Below are 11,903 nucleotides of genomic sequence, written 5' to 3' on the forward strand. Positions count from 1 at the left end.
AAAAAAAAGTTTAGAGAATAAAAAGAACATACACATGGTTAAAAATGTGGCTAACAATTGCTAACACAAGACTAGAAAAGCAAATTCAAATCATTTGTTCATTTCTGCATCTCAAGCTCTAGAAGGCAGTTGAGCATTTGATCTCAGACAGAGAAGTCTCGCTGACAGCTGGAGCCTCAGCTGAATTCCCATCATCCTTTTGGCGACAGAGCCCTTTAAATTTGAACCTGGAAGCCAAATGAGGAGAGCTGCATCAGTTAGGCAATATTAAACAATAGATATTTCATATATATTTGCATTATTTGTTTTGTTTTTTCATTTCAGTTTTTTTCACATTGTACCCACCTTTATTTTTGATATTTCAAAATGAACTGTATATTTCTTATTCTGGTCTCATGACACAGACCTACCCACATAACACTTTAAGACCGCAGTGCAGTAAACAATCAAACCAGATTTCCCTATTTATATATTTTTTATTACAATCCATTCATAGGATATCTATTATATAGAGTGCAGACATGAACGCACCTGAATATACACTCTGCAAAAGCAGCATTACTAGCATAATCAATAGACAAGCTTACTTCTTAATGACTTGCATCTGATCGATGGTATCACGAAGCGTTTTTCCAAATGACTCCGGAAGGAAAAGGGAGACAAAGACACCGATGACTAACAGGAGACCCACAGTCAACCACGGCAGGAACTCGTAGAACACAGCTGCAGACAAAACCAGAGCCCATTATTCAGATTATTTCTCTGCTACAGACTTCTGTCATCACTGAGCTGCAGGTCAGTTTGTTAGATTTAGAGTTGAGAAGCTGAGCATTAAGGATGCTTTTGTCATTAAAGTGAACTAAAACTTCATCTCTACACAATGACACCTGTCTCATAAAAAAGGCACAAAGGTTCTGTGTACACTACAAAGTGCTCTATTGCAGAATAATTATCCTAGTATGATGTTTACACAAAAGTAGGGATGCTTTGAAAACATGTAAATGAAAAACAGACGGCTATTAAGATCATTAGAAGCTTACAGGGCACTGAATAGAGCACAAAGACATCGTAACAAAAACATATTGAAACAGAATTAGTTGTTCAGTTTTCCATCTGCTGTTTTTTGATGCGCTGCACAACTTTCTCAATCATTTCTCGCTCTTGCCTCAAAACGAAGTTTAGCGAAGTTTTTAAAATTGACTTAATTTCAACATTTACTGTCTTGGATTATTTGATTAAAGAGATTTTTTTTCATCATAGCCCACTCCATAGCTTCTTTTCTCAGACCCAAGACCAGTAGAAAGTGTTGGAGAGTAAGCTTAGGACATTTTTAATACGAGTATTGTCAGTTGTAACAGTTGTCCCAAATTTAACGTTTTTCTTCTTCTTTTTTTTCTTTTGTTGGGGGGAAATGGGGTGATTGTGATGCCAAATATCTCACCCAGCTGCAATATGTATGGGGTGATAGAGGACCCCACTCTGGAGAATAAGGCAGCAGACGACAACATCGTATTCCTGATGACTGTGGGAGACAGCTCTCCAGTGAGCAGGTGCAGGATTCCTTCAGAAGCCAGGACTCCAAATTTACCTATCAGCACCAGGGTGAGGGTGATGTTGTGATACTCTGAAGGGAGGAGAAGGACTTTAAGCTTACAAGGAGTGAAACAAGTTATTTTCAAACATTTGGTGAGCAGGTTTACCTTCCCTCAAATAATCTTGTTTTGTCTATTTTGTCTATAAATCTCATTTAGGGCAGCACCTCTAACATAGAGGCTGTGTGTGTGAGGCCTTGTTGAAAAGGCTTATTGTGTTGATATTTTTCAACACAATGACAGTTATATTCACAAAGAGAGCAAGAAAAGGACAGTGGTCTCACTTACTGTGCAAAGTGATCTGGATGATGAAGAGTGCCAGCGCCCCCAGCAGGGAGAAGTCAATAAAGGACACGCGGCGAGGAAAATATTTTGCGCTAAACCAGCTGACCAAGTGTGCCGGGATATCCATTAGTGATAGCAAGGCGTAGTTCAGAAAGGGGTTGCCATAGAGAGTAGTCATATTGAATGACAATCCAAAGTAGCTCACATTCAAAGAAAACCTGCAAACAACAAGAGAACAAAAAATAAATAAATAAAATGAATCCTGTTAGGATCGCTCAGTCAATTATATCAATAGGCAGTTGTAAAACATGTCAGAGTCACTGATGCCCAAAACCAGCATTCTGAGTTTTCTTTATATTTCTATTCTCTAGTTTTAGTTTCACGTGTACTTCTGTGTGTGGTTTTAGTCTGGTTTATATTCAGTTCGTTGAGTTCATAGATTCATGGGGAAGGCTTTAACTCACCAGAGAAACCACACTACGAGTGTGATACTTCGAGTGGTTGTGTTCCTCAGCAGACCCAGGTAACCAGAAACCTCAGGTTGCTGAGGTTGCTGAGGTTGTTCAGGTTGCTGAGGTTGTTCAGGTTGTTGAGGTTGTTCGGGTTGCTGAGGTTGTTCAGGCTGTTGAGGTTGTTCGGGTTGCTGCGACTGTTCAGACTGTTGAGACTGATCAATGTGCCACATAGAAAATTCATTACATTAGCCAATGTAGTTTAGTGTGGTACACGTTGGACAAGGATAAGGTCAGAGGCTCTTACTTTTGCTGAGCGAAAGAGGTCAGATGGAAATTCCACTCCGTTCTCCAGAGCAGCAAACCTTAGCAAGAGTTCTGCTTCTTTAAAACGGCCTTTGGACACTAGCCAGCGAGAAGATTCTGGAACCAGCCTGGTGGACAGACAGACACAAATGTGTAGTTCATTAGTCAAGTCAGCACAGGTGGAAACTGAAGAAAAATACAAGAGCCTCCTGCTCCATCTATCTGTGTTTGAGAGAGTATTATTTATTCATCAAGCAGATGCTGGAAAAGTTAGAAATTATCTGGATGCGATGAGTTAGAAATTATCTGGATGCCACGAACGTCTTCTTTTGGCTGTCCCTGTACGGGTGGCCACAGTGGATCATCTGAGTGCCATAATGATAACTGTAAAAATCTGTGAAAAATGTACTTTGCCAGAAGCCAAAGATTTTTTATTTAACACTTTATGCTTGACTGTGACTGAATGAATGAGATTGCAGATACAACCTTGGAACTTTGATCATCAAATCAAAACAGGTTTAAACAGAAATGAGCCTTTAACAACGTTCAGTTGGGAGGAGATCTATGGGGAGAACGGGAACTGGAATAAAAAATTATAAATCCCTTTCTTTTGTCTCAAGATCCCCCAAATGGAAGGAAAAGGGCATCTGAGGAAGTGGAACAAAGTGATGGATGGATGGATGCATGGATGGAAGACTGGATGGATGGATGGAGGCGCACATTTAGTTTACATTAGCTTAACACATTCCACAGTTCAACAAATTCCTCAACAACCTTTTATATACTGAACAAAAAAAATCTGCTGAAAAAATCAGCAAATACTCAAGAAACAAAAATCCTAGTAGTGTACTGAGGTCAATTTACCACCAAAGGGGGAAACAGGCCAGACCAGGCAAAGCCATTAACACTGATAGATATCTCCAGTTCCTGACTATGTAGGCAGTGCCAGGGAATGCCACCATACCAGCTGAATAGAAAAAGCTCAAAGCAAGGCTGCTGAAGAGAACTCTTGGAACATCAACTAGGAGCTCAGAACCTGTGACGAAAAGGCAAAGTTTAAAGGAAATCAGGAAGTTGTACTTAATGTTATATTACAACTAATGTCCAATAAAATATTTTGTTTTCTGTTATCTGTTTACTGCACATGTGTAAATCAGAAAAGTCAGTCAAAGGTTGTGACTAGTTGACAATACAAGACAAGTGGTTTCCTTTTTGTTTCATTTTAGGTGTTGGCCGAAGGCTTATTACATTAAAAACAGCAGCAGTTGAGCAGACTATCCTAGAAATAAAGAAACACACTTACCAAGTACAAGAAGAACTATGTAAATGCTGAGCTGACCCATGCCCACCATGAAGAAAAGCACATTGAAGACGGCCCAGGACTGAGCAAAACTCAAAGCGATGTTGAAGACACTTAGTATGAAAATGGAACTGAACAGAACAGGTTTCCTGCCAAACCTACAGTAAAAATACAGCAAGACAGCAATCAGCCACAACATGGGCACATACAGTTTTCTATTTAGATGTTAATGCTTAAAAAATAGGCCCATTAGCCTCAACAGCCTCAAAATAGGCCCATTAGCCTCAACAGGGCTTTAGCAGCTAGCATGACAGCTACCCTGAGGTACCCCTGAGCAAGGTACTGTCCCTACACACTGCTCCCCGGGCGCCTGCTTAGTGGCTGCCCACTGCTTCACTGAGTGAATGGGTCAAATGCAGAGAAAAACCAAGTAATTTCCCCATGGGGATCAATAAAGTATACATTATTATTATTATTATTATTATTATTAACCAAGAGCAAAGGAGTCATGTGCTCAGTGCACCTACAATAGGATTTATCAACAACAAAATGGAGTTCATTTAGCTCAAACTTAAAGGTAACCGAGATTTGGGAAGATAGATCCTTTATTTTATTTAGTCCTGGATGAGTTAGCTCACAGCTAACTAGCAGACATATTTTAGTGAAAAACATTGCAGGTTTGCTAACTTTAGAGACTGCTTGAGCTGAAACTGTGAATTTACCGGTCAGAGATCTGTCCAGAGAGGAAACAGCCACAAAGTGATCCCAGGAAGTAGATGAGAGAGGACATTGGCTGTTTCCACTTGTTGTCGCACACCAGGTTAAACTAGAAGACAGGGTACACATAAGGGTGATCTAAAGCAGGCATAAGAACATAGAAGGAAATACTTGGGCACTAATCTCTGTCTTCCAGCAGTCCCTGTGCAGACTGTTTGCTTCATTAGCCTCCATGTTGCTTTGTTTTGATGGGTGTGTAACATGAGTTTGTCTCTGTCCATATTTTACTCCTCAGGCTGTTTGACTTCTTATTCCTGTCACTGTTTGTATGACCACAAGTGGCATAAGGCTAAGGTAAACTTTAGAGGACATCCTTAAGCAATAGCTTCTCATAAATTACTGTGTGATGGAGGGATTCAATGTTGCCTTTACTGACACATCATCTGTAATGAGGTATATATATATATATTATACACACACACACACACACACACACACACACACACACACACACACACACACACACACACATATATATATATATATATATATATATATATATATATATATATATATATATATATATATATATATATATAAAAACACCCAGCACGCCCCTGCGGGCGGTTTATCCTTCAAGCTCGGGTCCTCTACCAGAGGCCTGGGAGCTTGAGGGTCCTGCGCAGTATCTTAGCTGTTCCCAGGACTGCGCTCTTCTGGACAGAGATCTCCGATGTTTTTCCCGGGATCTGCTGGAGCCACTCGCCTAGCTTGGGAGTCACCGCACCTAGTGCTCCGATTACCACGGGGTAATATACATATCGTTAGCTTCATAGCATAATTGCCTAAGTCATTTGACTAAGTCAATGACTTAGGCAATTATGCTATGAAGCTAACGATATATATATATACATATATATATATATACATATATATATATATATATATCCATAGGTCCCTCATCCTATTAGTTACAAGTACCTGGGGATCCCGCAGGCAAATGGGAACCATGAAGAGGCCGCTAGAAAGGCTGCAACCACCAAGTACCTGCAGAGGGTCAGGCAAGTCCTGAGGAGTCAGCTGAATGGTAAGAACAAGATCCGGGCCATCAACACATACGCCCTGCCCGTGATCAGGTACCCTGCTGGGGTAATAGGCTGGCCAAAGGAGGAGATAGAAGCCACTGACATAAAGACAAGAAAGCTCCTTACCATGCATGGAGGGTTTCACCCCAAGTCCAGCACCCTGAGGCTGTACGCTAAGCGGAAGGAAGGGGGCCGGGGACTGGTGAGTGTCAGCACCACAGTCCAGGATGAGACAACAAACATCCAAGAGATGGCCCCAACTGACCGAGTGCTCAGTGAATACCTCAGGCAGCAGAAACCCAAGAAAGAGGAGGGAGACGAGGAACCATCATGGAAGGACAGGCCCCTGCACGGTATGTACCACCGGCAGATAGAGGAGGTGGCTGATATCCAGAAATCCTACCAGTGGCTGGACAAAGCTGGACTGAAAGACAGCACAGAGGCACTAATCATGGCAGCACAAGAACAAGCTCTGAGTACAAGATCCATAGAGGCTGGGGTCTATCACACCAGGCAAGACCCCAGGTGCAGGCTGTGTAAAGATGCCCCAGAGACAATCCAGCACATAACAGCAGGGTGCAAGATGCTAGCAGGCAAGGCATACATGGAACGCCATAACCAAGTGGCCGGCATAGTGTACAGGAACATCTGTGCCGAGTATAACCTGGAAGTCCCGAGGTCAAAATGGGAGATGCCCCCAAGGGTGGTGGAGAATGACCGAGCTAAGATCCTGTGGGACTTCCAGATACAGACGGACAAAATGGCGGTGGCTAACCAACCGGACATAGTGGTGGTAGACAAACAGAAGCAGACGGCCGTAGTGATCGATGTAGCGGTTCCGAATGACAGCAATATCAGGAAGAAGGAACACGAGAAGCTGGAGAAATACCAAGGGCTCAGAGAAGAGCTCGAGAGGATGTGGAGGGTGAAGGTAACGGTGGTCCCCGTGGTAATCGGAGCACTAGGTGCGGTGACTCCCAAGCTAGGCGAGTGGCTCCAGCAGATCCCGGGAACAACATCGGAGATCTCTGTCCAGAAGAGCGCAGTCCTGGGAACAGCTAAGATACTGCGCAGGACCCTCAAGCTCCCAGGCCTCTGGTAGAGGACCCGAGCTTGAAGGATAAACCGCCCGCAGGGGCGTGCTGGGTGTTTTTTTTGTATAAGTAATTGAACCAGGAAGTCCTTTGTGATCCAGGGAGACTTGGATCTGAACAATATCATCAAGACAGTAACAGTACCTCAGTGACTACAGTCAACTTGTAGTGCTCTGTGCTGTAGATCCATCCATCTTTGCACTCCTCCTGCTTCAGGTTGGACAGCATGACCCCTGCACTTGCTCCGAATTCAGAATCGTTGTGGATCTGGGCAAGGTTGGGTTTTATTCCGAGTGCAGACAAGTTCTGCATCATGTGCATCTCATAGCGGCTACAACTGCTTCTCTCCAGATTTTGACCCTGTACAGCAGCAGAGATATTATAAGAGACAGACAAGACAGTGAAAGAGTCCTGAATTGAAATTTATACGAGAATTCTATAACGTCGAAGTCAACAGTAGACTTCAACTGCCAGAGGAAAAAAGCCTTTAAAATCTTATTTGTGAGCTGTATAATCAGTAAGCTTTTACCAGATGTGGGTCAATATTCTGTACAGACCATTTCCATGACAGCTGATTTAACATCCGCTTTTTAAATCTACAAAGAGCAGTAAAACTCATAGAAGCACACTTCAGGTAACCGCAGCTTGTCCACAAAGAAAATCGACTGGAGTTGGCGATACAAATTATTATGTGACTTATTCCTATGTGAATCGTCCCCCAAATCCAACCCACGACCCACTGTACACTCTACTGCACCCGCCACACTGGAACTTCACAAGACGTTAATGACAAATAACTGTCGTGATGACGTGAATCTGCGGCGCAAGAATGCTTTAGGGGAAAGTGACTTGCTGCAGATTTAGGTAAACTAAGCGTTTCAGTGTAAGGTTCTCTCACACTGGCTTTACAAAAATATAATTTAACTACAGCTGCAAACACCCTAGGAACAGCCGAGTCGTTAAACCCTTGATTATACTCTGCGGCGCACACGCACACCTAGAGTCACCAAGGTCAAGCACGTCTGCATGGATCCTTACACCAACTTGCATCACTCAAACCCTGTCAGGGTCCTGGGACTGGGCGACCCAGGACCCCTGGGCAGTCATGGACCTGTGTTATTGTTGTGTATTTTGGTGTTGCTTCCCCTTCTCTGTGCTTGTGTATATGTGTGTGTGGGTGGCTGAGCACTTGTTTATAGGCGGCGTCAGGCCTGGAGGGTGTGGCCCTGCAAGGGGACTGGCCACACCTGAAGCCACACACCTGCTGCTGATCAGGCCTCGTCGGGGGAGCTACTTAAGAGAGTCTTGGAGCTCCCACCGACGCGGGATCATTGCATGAGACTCCACGTTAGTCTTCTGTTCAGTTTAGTCTGTGAGTGTATGCCTACGGGAATTATGTGTCTTGACGGCTGCCTCTGTCATTTTCCCCTCAGGAGGAGCGTGGAACATCGGAGGGCAGCAGGCACGGGATGTGTGTGGACACACGAGAGTGGAGAACACGGAGCACAGACTTGTTGGGAAGACACGACACGGGAGTCACGGGAGAGCACGGGGATTTACTGTTATTGTTTCCATCACTGTAAATAAACGCACTGTTTATACACAGAGTACCGCGCCTGGGTCCTCCTTTTCCCCACATCCCCGTGACAAACCCAATTGTATCCTAGCAGACTCACAGGAGTAGAAAGTCTAATGAAGGTTTAAACATAACCATCACCACCGAGAATATTTAGCAAAGACAGTTAAAAGACATTAAGAGGAAAATATATATTTTTTATATTAATGACAAGACACTGTAGCTGACAGTGTTTGGAACCACCTCCTCATGGAAAATCAAGCTTAGTCCTTCATTATGTTTGCCAGCTAGCTGCTGAGTGGATCTTTCAAATGTTTGGTCCTGCACTGGATGTGTTTTTCTTTTCGAGGTGTTTTACTTGAAGCAGGCGTCTGCTGGAACAGAGAGGCAAGCTTTTATTAAATCTACTGCTAAAGTGATCAAAATGTATCACTGCTTTCTCATGTGTGTAATAGAAAGGCAGAAGAAATGATAGAAACTTAAGGTTGAGGAGTTAGTTAACAAAATAATGTTAAATTACCGAAAAATAAAATAAAATAATACTTGCTGAATCTGAGTTTTCTTAGCCGCTGTCCTTCACTCAAACAATCATTCAAAATCATTTAGCTTGATCAGGCCTGCCACTGGTTCTCACCTGTATCGGGATACTAGCCTGGATCCAGTCCTGACTCAGGTTGCTGTGTGCTGGGATGTAGCACTGGTGTGGGGGAATGGCCAGCAGAAAGATGACAGACAGGATGTTGTACCCAGCAGGAAAGCTGAGGGTACAGAGGAAGAAGATGACCTTCACCTGGTACCAGCCCCAGATCCCCAGGAACGCAATGGATCCCTCGTAGTCCCTCATTTTGGTATTCTATTGTATTCTTCTTCTTTTCAGCTGTCACTCAAAAAAATGACAAAGTCAGCTCTCTCTTCAAACAGCAAAATCGTATCAAAAAGTAGAATACGGGTCGCGCCAGTCACAGCTTCTCTCTCAACAAGTGCTCCGCAGCTTCAGATCTTTTATCCCAGACAAGACAGAAAGACTCCACCTCTCATCCTACTAATTCTAAAACCCTCGGTGCATATTAACTCCTCCATAATATTAACTCCATACCATAATGTGCTTTCTCACATGGCAAGGCGTTTCACCACATGTGTGAATGAGAGGGGAAAGGGGCAGGACACAAAAGGACAAACTACTCACTGCCCCTGAGCTCCAGGACATTTATATTCAGAAAAAAAGGGGGGGAAAGGTACTACGTTAAAGTGTCAAGTTTTGAGTGGGTTGCTTTTAAGATTAAGACAGCCACATGGGTAACACAGCCTTGTCACATAGTACACAAATGGAAGACAGACAAAAGGAATTTGGACAGTGTTTCATTCGTGGTTAGTTTATGCACAAAATGTGTTCACAGTGGGGAGTTGTGGAGTTCACCGAGAGTCACCATATGGACTGATACTGTATATGAAGTAAAGAAATGTCTAAAGATCTCAAGATCCAGTCTATATGTCAGTCTTCTGTAAAACAATATGTTGCTACTCTTCACAAGAGTTTGTGACCAGCAAAGGTTGTGAGAAGAATCGCTCCAGCTTGCTCAAATCTTGATTCAAACGTCCACTACAAGACAAAAAAAAAAAAATGAACTAAAGGGCAAAAGCACCCAAAAGAAACCAGTGGGGGATGTTTTGTTACCTCGGGACATTGGATGCCTTGTAGTCATAATGGTAATAATTTTACTGGAAGGTGTAAGGACATCACCTGAAGGTTAGAAGTCCGTGGGTGATTCAACAAGACAAATGAATCAAAGCACACAACTTAATCAACAATTGGTAAATGAAAAAAAGGGCATTTTTATAGAGTCTCAAACTTGAAAAACATCTCCTGATATTCCTTCCATCAGAGTCTGAAAAAGTAATGCCCCACAGCCCACGATTACAATCACTTATCACTTTCACTGCAGTAAAAGCAAGAACTATAGCACCAGAAAACTCTTGTTGGTTAAATTTCATCCAAAACAAACAAATTCAGTTTCTCTTCACTCCTTATTCCATCCACCCCACCTGAAGTGAGAACTGCTGCCATGAATTAAATGAGATGCTGCGGCTGACCTAATAAGAGCTGACTGGACAGACTGTTTTTCAGTTATTTGGAAGGAAAACTCGATAAACACTTTTTAAAATACCTTCCTGAATAGTCTTCCAGCTTTAGGTGAAGGGCTAAAGCACTGGGTCTTTTCCAGTGTCAGAAGATTAATAAAGTAATAGAATAAGAATAAAAGTAAATCTCTTTAATAGTTATTATTACTATATGGGTTATTTTAAGAGGCCATTTCAGCTCTTTTTCTGATTTTCTTTGTTCATTCAGCTCAGATTCAAAGCTTTTCTCTTTCTTTAACTGCCTTTGCCCTTCTGTAGTGGCACCAAGAACACAAACCAACAGCACGATCTACACCTTGACACTGGTGTTTGGAAGTCGTCTGCAGATTTTGAATTACTAGGAGAGGGAGGAGGACGAGAGTGAGCGATTTGTCATCAGAGGTTATACAATGTTAGACAAAGAAGTTAGCCAAGTTGTTCAACGTGTGTTGAATATAACACTGGATTACTGGAAGAATGATTCTGTTCACTATGAACATTTCATTAAACAGCTTCGCTCATAACGTGGCTCCCAAGCAAAGCTTTAAAGGCTGCCCTCATCGGTCTTTCAATGAATATTTTTAAGATTATACAAAATTTGAGCTCATACGATAATCTGTGAAAGAAAGAATAAGAGTCTTACAATCCTATCTTCCACAACGTAAACTACTGATTTTACGCTATAATCAACTGTCACAGTCAAAATTACTAGAATCTCATCCAATCTATGTCACATATGGCTGAATGATATCATGAATCCATTATAATATACAGTTCGTACTAACCTGATTATATAGAGCGCAGAATAACTGCGCTCGATTTCTGTCACATCCAAATCTGTTAGTTGAGAATTTTTAAAACTGTTTTAATATATTTGATCTGTTATAATAGCCAGTTATCTTCTTCTTCTTCTTATGTTCCCGCTACAGCATGTGAACGGGTAGATATTGTTGCTTGAAGCGTCCATGCATGCACGGTTATTTAGTGTGGCTACACGGATGTTAAACAGTTACTGTTGGAATTTGGGATGTTTGCCTTCGGGTGAAAATTAAAAAGAAAACACTCAGCCCTTCAAAGGAAAAATACTGAGGCAAGGACTATGAAGCTTAGACCAGCGGTCCCCAACCTTTTTTGCGCCATGGACTGGTTAATGGTCGACAATATTTTCACAGACCTGCGTTTAATGTGTCGTGGATAAATACAACAAAATAAAACCAGTACCGGTACACAAAAAAAGGAATTATTAATAACACATGGGAAAAAACTCAGGGAAACCAAGTTAATGGTTAATAAAAACGATTAAAAATAAATAAATAATGATAAAAACCAATAAAAACCCTGAAAACCATAAATTTCACACCCGAACCTCAACTCTCGC

The 11,903-nt window shown here is 42.2% G+C and overlaps 1 protein-coding gene across 1 annotated transcript; it reads right to left on the reverse strand.

The window, feature by feature from the left end:
- Nucleotides 1-118: 118 nt before the first annotated feature.
- Nucleotides 119-9,251, reverse strand: LOC146650817 (solute carrier family 22 member 4-like). Its single transcript, XM_085383984.1, has 11 exons — nt 9,042-9,251; nt 6,976-7,191; nt 4,658-4,761; nt 3,939-4,093; nt 3,500-3,671; nt 2,637-2,763; nt 2,342-2,544; nt 1,881-2,095; nt 1,442-1,624; nt 588-723; nt 119-227 (listed from the first exon to the last, which is right to left on the reverse strand). The coding sequence occupies exons 1-11, from the start codon at nt 9,249-9,251 to the stop codon at nt 119-121; spliced, it is 1,830 nt and encodes a 609-aa protein (XP_085240110.1).
- Between the last annotated feature and the right edge of the window lie 2,652 nt (nt 9,252-11,903).

This window comes from Rhamphochromis longiceps, linkage group LG16, assembly GCF_057381845.1.
Source record: "Rhamphochromis longiceps isolate RC_006_pf linkage group LG16, R_longiceps_female_GT1.1, whole genome shotgun sequence".
In the NCBI taxonomy this organism is placed as follows: domain Eukaryota; kingdom Metazoa; phylum Chordata; class Actinopteri; order Cichliformes; family Cichlidae; genus Rhamphochromis; species Rhamphochromis longiceps.

Excerpts from the sequence above, each read along its gene's own strand:
- LOC146650817 (XM_085383984.1), bottom strand. The coding sequence starts at position 9,251 with ATGAGGGACTACGAGGGATCCATTGCGTTCCTGGGGATCTGGGGCTGG. Across the intron at positions 7,192-9,041 it reads AGGCTAGTATCCCGATACAG|GGTCAAAATCTGGAGAGAAG; the intron begins GTGAGAACCAGT and ends GCTGCTGTACAG. Across the intron at positions 2,764-3,499 it reads GCCTGTTTCCCCCTTTGGTG|GCTGGTTCCAGAATCTTCTC; the intron begins GTAAATTGACCT and ends TCTGTCCACCAG.